At 56.7% G+C, this 17,176-nt stretch overlaps 1 protein-coding gene across 1 annotated transcript; it reads left to right on the top strand.

Annotated features, from left to right (window-relative positions):
- Window positions 1-940: 940 nt before the first annotated feature.
- SLC19A1 (solute carrier family 19 member 1) lies at window positions 941-17,176 on the top strand. The gene is made up of 6 exons (XM_054576458.1): window positions 941-1,011; window positions 6,294-6,555; window positions 9,101-9,872; window positions 9,955-10,147; window positions 12,257-12,398; window positions 16,256-17,176. The coding sequence occupies exons 2-6, from the start codon at window positions 6,343-6,345 to the stop codon at window positions 16,529-16,531; spliced, it is 1,596 nt and encodes a 531-aa protein (XP_054432433.1). The 5' UTR covers window positions 941-1,011; window positions 6,294-6,342; the 3' UTR covers window positions 16,532-17,176.

Here is a 17,176-nt window from a genome sequence, read left to right as displayed (position 1 = left end):
AGTAGGAGGGGGCAAGCGGTGAAATCTGCTGTTTCCTTCTGGGGTGGGTGGTGGGGGAATTTTACAGGGGGGCCAACCCAGGTAATATGGCTCCCTTTTGCCTTTGTATCCCTACCCCCATTTGTTTCTGTTCCTCCCCATGGGTGAGGCCTCGGTCCTGTGCAAATTGGCCAGGGTAGAGTGACTACAGTGACCACTTCCTGTGTGCTGTGCAAGGCACTGGAGTTTTGACCTCTAGTGCCTCTTAGAATGGCTGGCGGCCAGCAGGCCTTTCCCGCTATCTTCCTCCCTGCATGTGTCCTGCTGCAGCCCGCTACCTGCTGGGTAGTACAGCCTGGGACCTGCAACTGCTTCTCTCCCACTTAACTCTCCTTGGTGAGGGGGTTGCTGCTGAATAGCCCTGGACCACCCTCACCCCTCCCCTCCCCGCCCTCAACTTCCTGCGGCTCTGCACAGAACCTGACTGGTTCATTCAGTCCTGAGGGGCAGTTGGGGAACTCAGGGGAAGTACCAGCTGGGCCCAGGCACTGGGCATATGCCAAGTGTGTGTGTGTGTGTGTGTGTGTGTGTGTGTGTGGTGGGGGTGGGGGGCGGGGGGGGGGCTGCTGTTTGTCCCCCCAAGATCAGGTGTCCGTGCCTGGTTGTAGTCCGGAGGCAGCCACCAGCCCAAATGTGGGTCAGGGTGAACTGCACAGGCTGCGCTGGGGGAAGGGAGAACTCCGTCAAACCCCAACAGTCCTGTCCTGCCTGGCACAGTGACCAGTGTCTCTGGCTGGAGCTTGTGGGCAAGCCTGGATTGGAACGTTTTTAAAATAAGCCTAAAAGAAAAAGCACATGAACTTCTTGCTCAGGGTGGCAGGCGAGGCAGGGCGGGGCTGCGGGCAGGGGCCAGGGGGCCGGCACTCCTCCAAGGGGCGGTCACAGCTGGGGTAGTGGGGAGAGAGCTCACCTTCAGATCGGTCCGAGACGGCTTCTGGGACGTCCCCAAGCTGTGACCAGGGCGCCGTGTGGGTAGGCTCGAGGGGGCTCCGGAGGGGACTCTGGGAGGGCTGCGCCCCCCGGGGGCGAGGTGGGAGATGGTGGTTCAATGGAGGCTGCGGCCCGGGGAGGGGTTTCCGAGGGGGCCTGTATTAAGGGTTGTCCAGTGGGCGCTCAGGTGCTCTGGGAGGGGTGGCCCTGTGGGGACTACAGCCGGGGGGCGCGGGGCGGGGGCGGGGGCGGGTGACCCAGCGGACGCCGGGATGGGTCTCTGGGAGGGATGGGCCAGTGGGGTCTGTGGCTGGGGGCTGGGGTGTTCCAGTGAGGGGCTCAAGGGCTCTGTAAGGGGAAACCCGGGGGGGACTTAGGGAGGAGGCTCCGGGAGGGTGGTCCAGTGGGGGCTGCAGCCGGGGTCCGAAGGACATACGGGGGTGGGCCGTGCCCAACATTCGGCGCCCAGGCATGCTCCACGAGGGAGCCGCGTGACCTGGGGAGGTGACGGAGGCCGGTCAGGGAACTGTGATCCGAGATGCAAAATGCACGCATGTATGGTCTCGCGAGGTGACAGCTCCGCTCGCAGGCGCGCTCAAGGTGTGCGCAGGGTGCATGAGACCACAGTTCGCGAACTGGATCTCCAGTCGTGAAGGGGTGTGGCTAGCTGTAGGGGCGCCCCCTTATTTCCCGGCAGCGCCCGCGGCCGCGGGTCACTTTGGGCCCTGTAGTTCGCGCTCAGCTTGTGTGGTCAGAATTGGTTAGCCGGCACCACTGTGCACCGCCCAGGTAATATTGCCTTGCGGGGCTCGAGATGTAGGGACGCGGGCGGGAGACTGGCCGGGGCCACGGATTCTGGGTCTCAGAGGTGAATGCAAGGGCCCCAGTTCTGGGCCCTAGGGGTGAATGTAGAAGGATGTGGGCTTGGGGCGCGGGGTAAAGTTGAAGACATGGGTTCCGGTTCTCAGGGGCGAAAGCACAGGGAAGCAGGCTGGGGACGCCACGCTCCTGGTGAGGCGCGGGCCAGGGGCTGGGGGTGATGGGGGACCCTGAAGTAAGTGCGGCGGAGGGTGCGGGCCGGAGTCTCAGAGATGAATGCAGGAGGCGCAGGCTGGGGTCTGCGTGTGGGGCAGCCTAAGCGCACGGTGTCACAAACCCATTCCTGTCCGCTGTGGCCATGTTCCCCACGCGCAGCCCCACCTCTGCCACGGCCCGCGTGTGGACCCCATGCTAGCCCGCCCGACGCATTTCTGCCACTACAGCATTTCTGACAAGTGGTCACGGCGCGCACGCTCTGAACCACCGCGGCGCGGCGGGCTCACCTCCGGTCATCTCCCCAGCGGTCCCGCTGGTTGGTGCTGTAAGCGCCACCCCGACCCTCCTCTGGTCCCGCGGACCCGGGTGCCTTCCCTGGACTGCTGGAACCGCCCTGGCACTGCGCGCGCGCCGCTTTGGCGGGAAAACGCAAGAGGCCGGGGAGCATCGGCTGCCCCTCCCACCAGGAGCGTGGTCCTGGCCCCGAGCTCTGACATCCGGTGCCCGCCCATTCATCGCCTCCTAAGTTGATTAGGAGGCTGTCAGCTCAGTGCTTAGCACTGAGTGCGCTGGAAGTTGTCTCAGAGCCTGGGCAGTGTGTCCGCAGCCCTTTCCTGAGTGGATCTGTCCAACCCGTGAACTAGAGAAGAACTATTCTCAGGGTCGTGGCTACTTCCCCGTCTGAAACGATTGTCCTGGAGAAGCCAGTGAAGTGGTCCAGGTGCAAACTGTGTGGTCAGATCACAGGGTGTCTGCTAGTCTCGGGATGCAGATTAAAATCTGGGCGGGCTCAGCAATCCAGAAGGCATCCGGGTGCCCAACCTGGGGCCGGCCAGCCGCATGCATCTCAGGATGGCTATGAATGCAAGCTAACACAAAATCATAAATTTACTTAAAACGTTATTTTTTGTGTATGATTACGTGTTGCAGTGTATTTAATGTGTGGCCCAAGACAACTCTTCTTCCAGTGTGGCCCAGGGACACCAAAATGTTGGGGTCTTACCTGGGACACTGCCTGCCTGCCACTGTTGGTCATTACTCTCACATGAACTGAGGAAATCGACATAATAAGACGTGAAGCAGGCAAACCCTACCCTGGATGGCGGGGCCCAGCCTCCGTAGCTGAGGGCCCTGGCTTCTGAGCCAGCTCCTTTCTTTGAACCTCAGTCCCCAGTGGCCTTTCCTCCTGAAGATACTGAATAATGGCCAAGCGACCCGCTGTGTCTTGGACCGAGAATCTGCTTTGTAAACATGCTCTGGCCCTGTGGTGCTCCACATTTTTTCCATAGTTAAAATCGGATTTCAGATAAGACCCTGGATTTTTGGCCTCTGCTCCTCCTTATGACCCTGTCCTGCTGAGCTCTCTTTGAAGTTACCCAGTCACACAGCCCTCATTTTTTTCATAAGTTTCTGAAAGTTTGTGTACAACAGTGCAGAGCATAGTGTGGGAAATGCACAGGGAGAGGCACATTCCATAGGTGACACTAGCCTCAGGCCCAGGGCAGGCCTTTAGTTGAAAGAAATGTAATCACTAACTGCCCTAAGCCTGGAGTCCCCAGGGCATCTCTTTAGTTGGTCTTGCCTCAGCCTAAGTGCTGGCACCTGGTACCTAAGTCAGGAGCAGGGTAAAGGGCTGTAGTAGTTATGAGGCCTGGCAGGTTGAGCCTTGCACTGGGCAGTGTCTCCAGATTGCAGGGGTGGAGCCAGAGGGGAGGACTGTGGGGTCGGGTGCTTGGTGGGTCACCCCTGAGGCAGAGCTTGTAAGACACTGAGGAGGCAGCCTCATGTGCCACCAGGAGAGGCCCATGTGAACCCCGTCTCTCCTGCCCTGGACCCTGGGTATCTGCAGACCCTCCCCCACTCTCTGACCCCCATCCATGCTGGGGGCTCCCTGGCCATCACCTGGGTGTCTCCTTGCACGTCCTTTCTGGGGAGTGCAGCTGGTTCACCTGTGTTATGACCCTGGAGAACTGGGTGGTGGAGGATGGGGTTGCCCTGAAGCCTGGATACGTGATGTCCAGGGGGTGAGCTTCTCCAGACCATCCAGGAGTCCTGGCGCAGTGTCTCATGGGCTTGCTCACCCGGTCACCTGTGGGCATTCCCGTGGCACATGCTAAGGTGCAGAGTCCTGGGCCAGGCCCAGACTTTAAGATGGCCCCATGGTGCAGGACCCAGAGCTCATTTTATGATGAGCTCTTCTGTAGTTTAAGAAGCACTGCCTTGGGGTTTCTGAAGCTGTAGGCGTGCAGGATATAGAAACAAAACCACGAGTGCTTGGCGCTGGTATCTGAGACCCCCGTCATTGCCCCAGCATTTGGGTACACCAGCTAGGAAAGTTGCCATTGCTTCTGGAGATGGCAGGAGAGCCAAGTACAGGGCTCCGGGGGACCCTGGGCTTAGTTAAGTTTCTAGCTGTTTGCCCCAATGCCTGCTGCTTAAGTAGGTGACTGTGGTTGCTCTGGTTTCCGGGGAGCAGAGCACTAGGAATGAGAAAGTGAGCTGAGCGGTGTCCTGGAGCCAGAATGGGGCCCCTGGTAGTGTGTGCACCCCAGGTGGGTGGCTCTGCCTGTGGTACACCTCCTGGTCTGGGGCTGCCCCCTCTGCTGAAGGGGCCAAGGCCCTCCCAGCTGTTTGTGTGCAAGCTCCAGAGAGATTGGGAAAGCAGCCTCAGGCCTGTATGACCTGTGTGCTGAGGGAGAGGTGGCCAGCTTCGCGCTCCCTTGCCTGGCTGATTGTTTCGTTTGGCCCCTTGAAATGGTGGGGGGCCGTCCCAGGACCCTGTAACTCTGGGGCCACTGTTAACCCCCATCACCTCTTCCCTTTGAAATTCTCTGGAATTCCTGAAGCTGCCTCTTGCCTCTGCTCTGCCTTTCCTTGTGGCCCCACAAACAAACCCGCCAGACCTGGTTTCTTAAGACATTTCACTACCGTCCCCCCACCTCATTTTTCCTGAGTCACAGAAATATGGGAGCTGAGAAGGTGAAGGAATCTCACTCATCCAACCACAGTTCTCTTTGCTGAGGCCCTAGGTCTGTGCAGCATCATCAGAGGTCTGGCATGAGTCTCTCTCTGCCCTTGGTAACCCCTGGGGGTCTGTGAGCTCACCTGGTTTTCCTGAGCCTCATCCAGGGAGGAACGTGGGAACGTTCCCTTCTTGGATGGTTTCTGAGCAGCACGCTGGATCGAGTGCCCAGAACCTGGTGGCTTTTCCCGAGCACCAGCTCCCACATCTTGGGAATTTTTAGTGTCCACTGCTTGGGAATTGGAGGGAATGTCTCCCCAAATCCAGACCCTCTACAGTCACCCTCCCAGGACAGGCCGTGCAGTAAGGCACACAGAGCTGTCCCAACATCTCTCAGCCTGTCCATCTCTACACCCAGTGTGTCCCCACTCCTTCTGAGCCATGGGGAAGGTGGACCCTTCCTCATTCTCACCGTGCCTGCTTAGCATGGGCAGCCTTCTTCGCCTGACCCAGTTTTCATGGCAGTTTGATTTTTGACCCTCTCACTTAAAAGTGAACTTTGTATCAGTGCCTTAATGGAAAACCAATATCATGTAGCATATACAGAAGTAGTAATAAAAACAGACAGCAGTTAACTTTGTATTTGGTTCACTAGACATGATTACCTGCCCGTCTGTTAGAAAGGGTAATTTGTGGGCGTAGAAATGGTGCCGTCACGCCTGCACCACATGGAGGCGCCTCCCAAAGTGCCCCTGGCTGAGGCCACCCTCCCTCAGCTCAGGTCTGGAGCTCCGTTTGTCCCCTTTACCCGACCACACTACTCTCTGGCTCCTGCGCCTCCCTTTGTCTCCCCTCCTGCTCTGGGTTCTACCTACAAACCCCGTCTGCCCATCCCCCAGTTTTGTGCATGGAGTCCCTCAGGAGGTCAATGGGACAGCAAGAGCAGGCTGTCCCTGAGACTGCTCCTGGGGAAGGATGTGCGCCCAGCCCACCTGTTATGAGCACGCAAAATAAAGTGCTTGGGAAACTGCACTTTAAATTGCATTTAGTTTTAGTTAACACTGAAGCATCCCCACAAGGCTGGTGGTTACCATACGGGACCAGGAAACCCTGGAGACTCCTTGGAGGTGGTTACAGCCCAGTCTGGGTGGACATGGCATCCGGATTGTCACTGACTCCAGGCTGAGAGCATGGGGCTTGGGTCTGTGGGCTCCTCTCCCCAACTCCATGTGGGTGTGGAATGCTGAGTGAGAAAGGGTTCAGCCAGGGAGGAGGGGCGGTGTCTGAGAGCTGCTGATCCGCCCTGACTCTCTGCTCTTCCCTCCAGGGCCAGCGTCACCTTCAGTCTCTCCAGGGCTGCGTGGGACCTGGGCAGCATGGCACCCTCCAGCCAGTCAGTGGAGAAGCCGGTGGCCCTGGAGCCCCAGCCGGAGCCCGGACCAGAGGCCGGGCCAGGCCACGAGCTTCAGTCCTGGCAGTGCCTGGTGTTCTTTCTCTGCTTCTACGGCTTCATGGCCCAGATGCGGCCCGGAGAGAGCTTCATCACCCCCTACCTCCTGGGCCCTGACAAGAACTTCACACGGAAGCAGGCACGTGGGCTCGGGGCGGGTAGGACGGGCCTGTGAACAAGGGGTATGGTGGGCAGGAGCACCCCCCGGGCGGGGAAGCAGCTAGGGCTGTGGAGGTTAGGCGGTCATGTGGTATCCTGGGTCCTGTCCCCAGTCCCGCATGTGGCACTGAGGGGCCTGGCTCTCACTCATTAACCAGGCCAGTTAAAGAGTGACACTGGCCACAGTGGAGGTCCGAGGTGGCTGCCGGTCTCTGAGGGAGGAATGCCAGGGGGTGAGAGTGTGCCCACCTGCCTGGCACCTGCTTCCAGCAGAGACTCAGCAGCCCTTTACCTAAAGACATTACTGAAGGGATTTTTCTTTGCTCAGCAAGGAGGACAAAGGCTCTTATTGAAACCTGACTAGTAAGGTTATACCAGAGGTGAATTGTGGTGGTAGGAGGACCAGGCAGGGCAGGCTCTAGCCCTAGCGCTTTCTTTCAACTTTTGCTATTTCCTTCTCCATAAAATAAAACAGAAACTCAGGCTGTCGTTGATGAAGCGCACAGTCAGGGCCCCTGTCCAAGCTCTGGTCATCACCCTGCTCGCCCACCTGAGGACCCCCAGCACTGCCCCAGAGCTGGTCCCTGTCAGAGCTGGTCCTGGGCTGCTCACCCCCCTCCCCTCAGCCTTCTCTGCCCTTCCAGTGTGGCCACCGGCCTCCCCACCCCCGTCACTGTTGCTGGACTCTCCTGGGTCCCAGTGTGGCCCTCATTTCTTCAGGAAGCTCCTGCTTCTCCCTGGCCTGGAGCTTGGCCCCTACCCCTTGCAGACCATCAAATACTTTGAAGTCAAATAAGGTGGCTGTGCAAATGCAGCCTGTCTTTTCCAAGTAGCCATCTTGGAAAGATAGAAATGGCCACATACTGGCCCACACGAACTCGGAGCCCTGCTTGTCTGTCACTGTGTCTGATCCCATGGCCAGTGCTGGCTGCTGGAGCCAGTCACTTCCCAGGTGAGGCTGGGTCTGGGGCCTGCGGGGTTGTCTCCTGTGCCCCCCATACCCTCTGGGGGCTCCTCTCAGTAACCAGTCCTTCATGTCCCTGGCTCGTTGGTCAGCCGGAGGGCTCTCCTTCCTCAGAATACTAATCTGATCTTCACGAGTTGGGGGAGCGTTGTCTGCTGTGGTGGTTACAGAAATCATGTAAAGCTCTATTAAGATAACAGGAAAAATGTCTATAGCAAAAAAGTTGTAAGTCCCATTCACCTGCCCTCCCAGGTGGCATGTGAACTGATTATATGGTAGATCCTAGAAATGAAGCCATTCCACCAAGCTCGAGTATCATGAGATGGACTAGGCTTCTGTCTGGGAGAGCACATGAGCTGGTGCTGCCAGGACCATGTGGGTCAAAGACTGTCTTACCTAAGTTGCACCCTAGGGGATTAAACCACAGAGTTACCCGGTACCTCTGGTCTCAGTTTGTCACCCTTGAGGGATGATGCTACAGTGTCCTGGACACTGACACCTGCTCCTTCTGCCTGTGGCTGCAGCTTTCAGTTTCCCTCTTGCCCCTCTTGCCCTGTTGACCTTCTGCCCATCTGATAGCTGCTGTTTCCTCGGTTTCTGCCACGGCATGTTTCTTGGCTGTCCCTGTACTACGCCTCCCTCCCTTTCCTTTGGGAATGCCTCTGGGAGACTTGGCTCGGGCCAGTAGTAGGCTGACCTCTTGCCGGTGCTGGGTCTCTTAACAGACACCATCTGCTCCAGGGACTTTGTGGGCTCCCAGACCTGTGGCCCCTTGGTGGGCACTGTCCTCTGCAGGAGGTGGGGAATGGGAGAGGAAACAGGAAAGACCAGCAGGTCCTCTTCTCTGACCCCGCCCCGCCCCTCAGGCTCTAACAGCAGGCTGTTCCCCAGCCTGAGCAAGTCATCTGCCAGTAGGTCTTATCAAGGAGGGACTGTTTGATGTTCCCAGAATTTTTAATGAACAGTTCGGCCTGGGTAGCTGTAACTGAGCCATGGCTGTCAATGACCAAACACAGGTTATTCATCTTCCCCAGGGGACTGACTTGCACCAGGAATATCCCAGGGGAACTTCATTGCTTGGTGTTTTGGGGACCATAGTCCTGAGGGTCAGCCTTGGCTTCCCATGGGCATGTGGGTTCAGGAGGCTGCCAGACAGAAAGCTTCAGTCAGGGTGTCCTGTCAGCCACCCTCTGAGCCCCTAGAGGCTTGTCAGCATGCGTGTCCATTCTGGGGTCCTGAGGACAGACTTGGGTGTGCTGCTCCAGCAGGCTCAGCAGCACATCCAGGTGGACAGATCCAGGGCTGTAGAAACCATGGGTAAACCAGCTGGAGTGAATGGGTCCAACCAGCTTCCAGGTGGGCCACACATGCTGACCGGGGCTCTCCCCTGGCCCTTGGTTTCCATCTGTAAAGTTGACCCTTGGAGCCTGCTGGCCTCCTGTACTGGTGTTAGCAGACAGTCACACTCACTGTGTGGCTCTGGTGGGCGGGGCCTACCAAAGGGCCTCATCGGTGGCTGTAGTGCCAAGCTGCGTGGGGTCACGAGCCTGCCATCCCGCAGGTCACCAACGAGATCACGCCGGTGCTATCCTACTCCTACCTGGCAGTGCTGGTGCCCATGTTCCTGCTGACGGACTACCTGCGCTACAAGCCAGTGCTGCTCCTGCAGAGCCTGAGCTACATTTCTGTGTGGCTGCTGCTGCTCTTCGGCCACTCTGTGCTGCACATGCAGTTCATGGAGTTCTTCTTCAGCCTTACCATGGCTGCCCGCATCGCCTATTCCTCCTACATCTTCTCTCTCGTGCAGCCTGCCCACTATCAGCGTATGGCTGGCTACTCGAGGGCTGCAGTGCTGCTGGGCGTCTTCACCAGCTCCGTGCTGGGCCAGCTGCTCGTCACTGTGGGGAGAGTCTCTTTCACCATGCTCAACTACATCTCACTGGCCTTCCTCACCTTCACCCTCATCCTCACGATTTTCCTGAAGCGCCCCAAGCGCAGCCTCTTTTTCAACAACAGTGAGTCTGTACACAGCGGGGCCTCGCCCTCCGAGCTGGCCCAGATGCACCCAGGACCTGGCTGGCCCGCAGGAAGAAAGCTTGGCCGGACACTGCTGGCAGCCTGGTGGGACTGTACCCTTGTGCGCATGCTTCGGGAGCTGGGGAACAGCCTGCGGCTGCCACAGCTACGTCTCTGGTCCCTCTGGTGGGTCTTTAACTCGGCTGGCTACTACCTAATCGTCTACTATGTGCACATCCTGTGGAATGTTGTTGAGCCCACCACAGACAGCACCAAGGTCTACAATGGTGGGGTGGACGCCGCCTCTACTCTGCTAGGTACGCACAGCTGGCTCCTACCACCTGCCCTACCTGCCCCATCCACCCTGGGAGGATGACAATGACTGTCCTGTCTCCCCAGGTGCCATCACCGCCTTTGCGGCAGGCTTTGTGAAGATCCGCTGGGCCCTGTGGGCAAAGCTAGTCATTGGAGTCTTGACAGCATTCCAGGCTGGGCTGGTCTTCCTCATGCACCGCACGACCAGCATCAGCCTGTGCTACGTGGCCTTTGTGCTCTTCCGCGGCACCTACCAGTTCATGGTACCCATCGCCATGTGAGTTGGGCTGTGTGCGGTGGACAAGCGGCCATTGGCCCAGGCAGCCACTAAAAGGCCAGGGCCCGGGACCTGGTAGACAGAGGGCTGCTGGAGGGCCACATACCATCTGACTTAAGGGCGGGGACTGATGGGCTATCTGTGTGCATTAACAGGCCTCCCTTCTTGAATGTTCTCTGGGGAGTAGAAGGAGTATATGCCCAGCAGTATGAAGCAAGTTTGATGGTGGGAGGAGCAGTGAATCCTGGACAGCTTTAGCCAGGGGCCCAATTGTCCCCTTGTCCGCAGCACATTGGTTCCAGCTGCCTGCCATGACCCTGAGGCTCAGCAAGGAGCCCTCCTATATGACATATTCTCTGCTCCTCCCACTGAGGCCACTTGGTGTCCACAGGGACTGGTCCTCACGAAGGTTTTCCTCCTAGCCTTCCTGCCCTGGTTCCCATGGTGTAGTGGCCTGACTCCTCTGTGCCAGCACCCACACTTCCAGCCTGCACCTGCCCTGGGACCTGAGAGCCTGGACCAAACCCAGTGTCCTTCCCGCCCTTCTCCTCAGGGCCAGGTGCTGGCAGACCCTGACCATACTCCTGCTAGAAGACAACCTTCTCGTTTAGCTGTCCAAAATGCAGGTGTATTTGGTCCTCTTTGTGACAAGTGATATGTCACATGGCTAATAGCCAACTGATGGGGATGCCATCTTAAGCATTTTGCTATGACAGGCAACACTGAGATCCAGTATCCTCTCAACCTGCATTTTTCTTTCCAAATTCTGATAATAGCCTCAGATGTTCCTAGAAAGGGACTGCCTAGGTCAAAAGGCATGTGCTTTAGCAAGGGGGTGTTGGTCAATACTGCAGATGCCTGCCGGGCAGGCCCCGACCCCTGTGACTTGAGGGCCAGCTGGCCTTTTCTTCGTGCAGCAGGGCTGGCTCCTCCCTGGTGTTAGTGGCCACTTCATAGCTGTGGACTCTCTCTGCTGGGATTTCTTTTTTCCTTATTTACCCATAGCACACATATATCTTCCATGTGATAGGAGCCTTTAATCACGTGTGTTATGCTTTGCCTTTAAGCCTGCTTACGGAATTTACAGTGTGAAACTCTTGGTGGATGGTGCGGCATTTGCTGTGCTGGTGGGGCTGGACCCAACTCCGGTTTGCCAGGGATTAATCTGTCCTCTCAGACCTTTGATTGATGAGGTCTCCTCTCAGTTTGTGTGCAGTCTTTGTCATGTGATTGCTCATTCTGGTGTTTCATGTGTTTCTTGCTGCCCAGACCCCAATACAGCAGGAGGCCCTTGGCTTCAGTCATTCCCTTTAAGGACTTCTTGGGTATTTTTGTTTGTTTATTCTTCTGAACTTTAGAATATTTCTTGTTTAGTCATCATTATTATCACCCAAGGACTTTTTTTTTTTTTTCCTTTTAAGAGAAAGATGGCAGGAGAGAGAGAGAGAGAGACATTCATGTGAGAAAGAAACATCGATAGGCTGCCTTCTCATACGTGCCCCCGCTGGGGATCAAACAGCCCTTTTGGTTTATGGGACCACACTGCAACCAAATGAGCCACACCGGCCAGGGCTGGTCGTTATTTTTAAAGGCACTTTTGGGATTTTAATTGGAAGTACATTCAAATATTAATTTCTTTTCAGAGTACCAGGAACTCTGAGCATATTAATCCCTTCTGATTTCCTTATTTATTTACCTGTTCCTTCTCTGATTTATTGAATCATTTAATGACTTTAAGATCATTAAAGACTTTAATTCCAGAATTTTCCTCATGATGCTCTGCCCATTCTCCTGAGGGTGATTTTCTGAGAATGCTGTAGGGAATGTGATTCACTCTGTGTCAGCGTTACTAGGAGACTTCCTAAATGGTTTCCCAAGGTTGCATTTGGCACTGTGTTGTGCTCATTTTGAGTCATTGAAGGAGGATGCGGAGGGTGGCCTGGGTTCTGGGCTGGTCTTGCTGGTCTCCAGTGGCCTTAGTGGGCATGGCCAGTCATCAGACCACATGACTGTTTCTGGCAGCCAATGGCAGCCCAGGGTTCCTCTTTGTATTGCGGGCACTTCTCGATCCTCCCAGATGAGCTGATCTCTGCCTGCTTTCCTATTAAGTTTTCAGATCGCGTCTTCTCTTTCTAAGGAGCTCTGTGCCCTGGTCTTCGGAGTCAACACATTCCTCGCCACCATTCTCAAGACCATCATCACCCTCATCGTTTCTGACAAGCGGGGCCTTGGCCTTCCCGTCCGCTCTCAGGTGAGCCCCCGTTTGGGCATGCTTCCTCAGGGGATGGGGACACTGGGGCAGTGTCTGAGCCAGGGCCTCCTGGCACCCACCCAACCCCCTCCTTAGGACCCATCCCACAGATCCACCGAGGGCAGGGAGCACGCACGGTGTGGGCTGGGCATTCCCAGCTTGATACATTGGGCTTACTGAGTCGGATCAGGGACATGAAGTGAGAGGCCCAGAGCAGGGAGAGAGGGGTCGGAGGACCAGAGCCAGGGAGCCATGATCTGGCAACCGCTGTGCCGGTATGCACTGCTCCCTCCTGGGCCCAGGTTGGGGCTGTAACACTACCCGTGTCTGGGCAGGGCGCGGCCAACTCCAGCTGGAATTGTGGGGCCTGAGTTGGGCCTGGATGCAGGTCCTCTTTGGAGGTTTTCTGGGCCCTGGGCATCCCCTACAATGGCTGATGTCCTGGGAAGGACGAGGGTGTGCTGTGGGCCATTTTCCTGTGCTGTCACAGGTTACCACCCTCATTTAAGGTCTTTGCCTATGATGTCAAGGCCCGTGAGACCCAGTCCCTCATTCACATGACAGCAGTTTGTCTTCTTTACTGAGGACAGATGAAAGTAGAGCCAGTGGGGTCACATTGGTGTCTGCTGGCCCTTCTTCAGTCTCTCTTCGTCTACCCCAGGCCAGGTCTGGGTGCTTCTGGGAAGAACTTGAGAATGCCTGTCCTTTGTGAGGTGGGGGATACTGACATGTGTGACTCTTACGTCTGCTGTGAGGTGGAGAACACTCACATGTGACTCTTGGTTTCCTCAGCCAAGGCAGGACCTCTCTGAGTGAACTGGGCCAGAGGATGGGCCAGCAGGAGGATTAAAACTGAGGTCTTGGGTAGCCGGCCTGCGGGGGCGCAGCCTCCACCTGTTTGGAGCCAGGGCCTCACTGGGTGGGAGGGCTTTCGGGCTTGGTGGGTGCCATGAGATGCCTTGACCCTCTGTCTGAGGGTGCTGGGTCAGCATTGCCTCACTGACCCCGTAGCTGTTTAGGAAAGAGATGCAGGTGAGAAAGACCCTCCTGAGGAAGAGGGCTTTTTGAGTGGCATTTGGAAATGCCCTTTAGGCGAAGAACATCAGAATGTCTCATGCTTCACGTCCACACAGGCAGCTGGGTCTCGGGCCTGCTTCTGCAGGGCCCTCCAGGCACACTGCCCACCTCCCAGTTCCCCCGGGCTGAACATTGCACACTGTCCACCCTGAGCAGGGTTGGCAAAGTGCCGCGTGGCCCAACAGGACTCTGGTCCACAGGTGCGTGTGCCGCTGTGAGTGTTGGGAGGGGCTGTCTGGAGGGCATGAGCCCTGTGCTCAGGGAGGGGTGGGTCGAGAGCCTCCTTCACTGACGCAGTTCCTCACCATCTAGGGGAAGCCTCCCCCCGCAGGGGCAGCGCCCTTGGCCCCAGGCCTTCCCAGGGAGCCTTGCCTGGCAGCTGTCCCGCTGGCCCGGGAGGAGCCCGAGCACCTGGAGGAGCCCCTTGCCCTCCTCGGAGCCCTCAGTTGTCCCTGCTCAGTAGTAGGGCCTCTGAGGGTCCCATGACTGGGTAGGAAGGGCCTGGAGAGTGTTCCCAAAGGCTGGGCCTTCCTCAGTTGTCCTTGTCTCAGCCCCCCACACTTGATGGCTCTCTGTGGAGTCAAATCAAGAGTAATACATCAATTTAACTCAATTCCGGGTTAAAAAGTAACTCTAGAAGTGGGGCAGTTTGTTCAGTTAGAAATGCTGATGGGGTCCAGGAGGTACAGTTCCTTCCAGCTGACCCTCTCTCCTTTTCTGTTCACCGCTCTGTCCCTTTCACTTCATCCTGAGCCATGACAATGGGCAGATGTTCGTGTTCAGAGAAGGCACAGCATGCAGGCCCATGGCCCGGAGCTGGCCTGGGTGTGCTTGTTTTTCCTAAAGTGGACTTCCAGTTTTTGGATAACTGTTCATTCACACGCAGCGTAAGAGGTAATGCAGGGATCCACATACCTCCGTTTCAGTTTCCCCACTGGTCACATCCTGCGGTTCTGAAGAAACAGAAGGTTCCCTTCCCTCGGGATCCCTCGGGGTCCCTCAGGATCCCTCAGGCTGCACTTTCACGGCCCCGCCACCTGACTGCCACCCCTCTCCTCCCCAGCCCCTGGCAACCAAGATCTGTACCCATGATTTTGCTCACTGTGTTCTTTCTTCTTCCTGCTGAATCAAGGTTCTGTCTTCTCCATTCCCTTCCAGTTAAGAAAACCACCTTTAGCCATTGTTTTAGGGTAGGTCTACTTGTGACAAATTCTTTGCTTAGTTTTTTTTTTTTTTTAAATCTGAGAATGTCTTGATTTCCTGAAGAAAGGTATTCCTGAAGATAGAGTCTTCTGGGCTGACAGCTTTTTTTTTTTTACCATGTGAAAAATGCTGAAAAAAGTAGCACATGCCACTTCCTTGTGGTCTTCATAGTTTGTGATGCAAAATTCTGTCATTCTAATTGTTTTTTTCCCTAAGGTGTCATTTTGTTTTTTAAATGGCTACATTCAAGATTTTCTTCTTTGTCTTTAGCTTTCAGAAGGTTGAATACGGGGTGTGGTGTTCTTGCTACTCCTGGCTAGCAGTGAAAGTCCTGAGTCCACATGGGTGAGGCGGGGGCCGTTACCACCCGGTGCGAGTAAAGGTCCACACTTCCTGTTTGGCTTCTGTGGGGTGAACATTGCAGCTCCCCACTGGGCCCCGAGCAGTACCACCCCACGTGGCCGGGGCCTCTTTACAGCCTGGGTAATGAGGGTGGGTCTGCCTGGAGCAGGGCTGTTTGGTCTGTCACTTCCTGTCTTGCTGGGCTATCCCTGTCCTGGTCGCCTGGCAGAGAGAGCAGCTTTGTGGGGTTTTTTTTCTATCTATGTTGCCATTTCTGGGTTGCAGTCTTCTTTGGTTTCAAAACACCTGCAGCAAAAAGGAAACAAAGCCCAGGACCTATTGTATGTCGCCATGCTGTGCCTCAGGCTCTGGGGTCCGTGGCTGGGCTGTCCCTCGTCTTCAGAGTCATTTTCTTATGTGTCTGCTGTGTAGTGTCCAGGGTTGCAGTCATACCGGGGAAAAATATGGGAAACATGAGGCTCCGTCTCCCTGGGAGCAAAGTCTTCCACAGTTCCCTTTCTGGTTTACTTTTGAAATAAGCAGATTTCTTAGAAGCGCTAGGGGTGCTTTTGCCATGAGGGGCTCAGGGAGGGACTTGAGCCTGGTCTGGCCCACAGACACCTCGAGATCACCTGGACCTCCTGTCTCCCTGGTGGTTGTGAGGACCAGGAAGGGCATTTTTGTAGGCTGGGTGTGCATACCTTTGTGTCACTACTGTGCAGCTTTGCCTATCACCAGGGCGGCCACTGGCTCGCTGTGTAGGGGCTGCCCGGGGTTCAGGCTGCCTGTCCTTGACTAGGCTCCACCACATGCACGATGGCCACAAGCCCTCAGCAGTGTGGGAGCTCCGTCCACGCAGCCAAGTGCACTGTGTGTCCCATAAAATGAGCAGAGTGCCTGGGTATAGATCACAGAGGCAGCAAAAGTGCTGCGGTTCTGCGAGAAAGTGGTGGGAGCCGTCCCCCACCCCCCACAGTGCTGTGTGTGCTGTGGTTAGGGGAATTTTCGCATTGGGGAACCTGCTCCTGGGCTGGCCTCTGATCCTTGGGTGCCCATCCCACCATAGCTGTGTCCCCGTGGCCTCTGAGCAGGAGGAGGGAGAGGGAAAAATACACTGGTACATCCACATGTCCCGCCCCCAACTGCCCCCTCCCAGTCTCCCACTACCCGTCCCCCTTCCAAAGCCCCCTCACCTCCCAGGCTGCTCCTCACCCCGCTGCACCTCTCTGTTCCAGTTCCTCGTCTACTTTGTGTACTTCGTGGTGCTGTCCGTTATCTACTTCTTGGGGGCTGCGCTGGAGATCCTGTGGCACTCCCACCAGGACCGCCACCAGCCCCTGCCCCTGGCCCAGGAGCTGAGTAGCCCCTTGAAGGAGAAGGCTGTCCCGGCGTTGGACCAGGAGGATGGGGTCCTCAGCAACGTGCAGCCTGAAGCCACTGCCCTGGCCCCGGAGGACAGTGCGTGGACTGAAGGGCCAGTCTCGAGGGAGCTGCCTGAGGCCAAGGCCTGAGCTGGCCTGCTTTGTCTGCCCAACCCAGTGGGTGGCCAGATTCCTGACATCAGAAGCCACCTGCTCTGCATCCTCCAACATTCTCACTGAGCCTGGAGCCTTGACATCTGAAAGCTGTCACGTCGTGAGCAGGTTGCCCCTCCTCTCTCTTGGAATCAAGAAGATGGGTTTCTGGCGTTGTTTGAATTCCATTGTTCAGATTACGCAACCAATGACCAATGGGGCCCCTGTGTGGTCTACCCTTGTGACACACACCCTGAGGGCCACCTGCCTCAGCCAGAGGAGCCTTTGCTTACCCTGCAGTGTCCCCGGGCCCTGAGCCTCTCAGGCTTCACATTCTGACTGTGCTCCGTAGCCTGCTGGGGACACTGGCAGCTGCAAGACCACTGAGGGTTGGGTTGTGTCTCCTGCCTGCACATGGCTGGTGGTACAGTTCCATGTGCCCACCAGGCTGGCCCACCTTCATCCCCCTTGGGAGGCAGATCCCACTTGTTCCTAGGTACCGGTCAAGTGACCCCCGATGCCAGCCCAGGGGACACCAGCCCCGTGTAGGATGCCATGGGCCTTGTAGGGAGGGGTGGTATCCCAGATTCCCAGGGCCCATGGCTAAGTGACATTTCTAGACGTCCAGGTACCAGAATGTTA

The sequence above is a fragment of the Pteronotus mesoamericanus genome, unplaced genomic scaffold (genome assembly GCF_021234165.1).
Source record: "Pteronotus mesoamericanus isolate MK-2021 breed Mesoamerican mustached bat unplaced genomic scaffold, CSHL_Meso_final contig_116, whole genome shotgun sequence".
Taxonomy (NCBI): Eukaryota; Metazoa; Chordata; class Mammalia; order Chiroptera; family Mormoopidae; genus Pteronotus; species Pteronotus mesoamericanus.
Note: the sequence above shows the minus strand (reverse complement) of the source record. Positions and strands in the feature narration are given on the sequence as shown.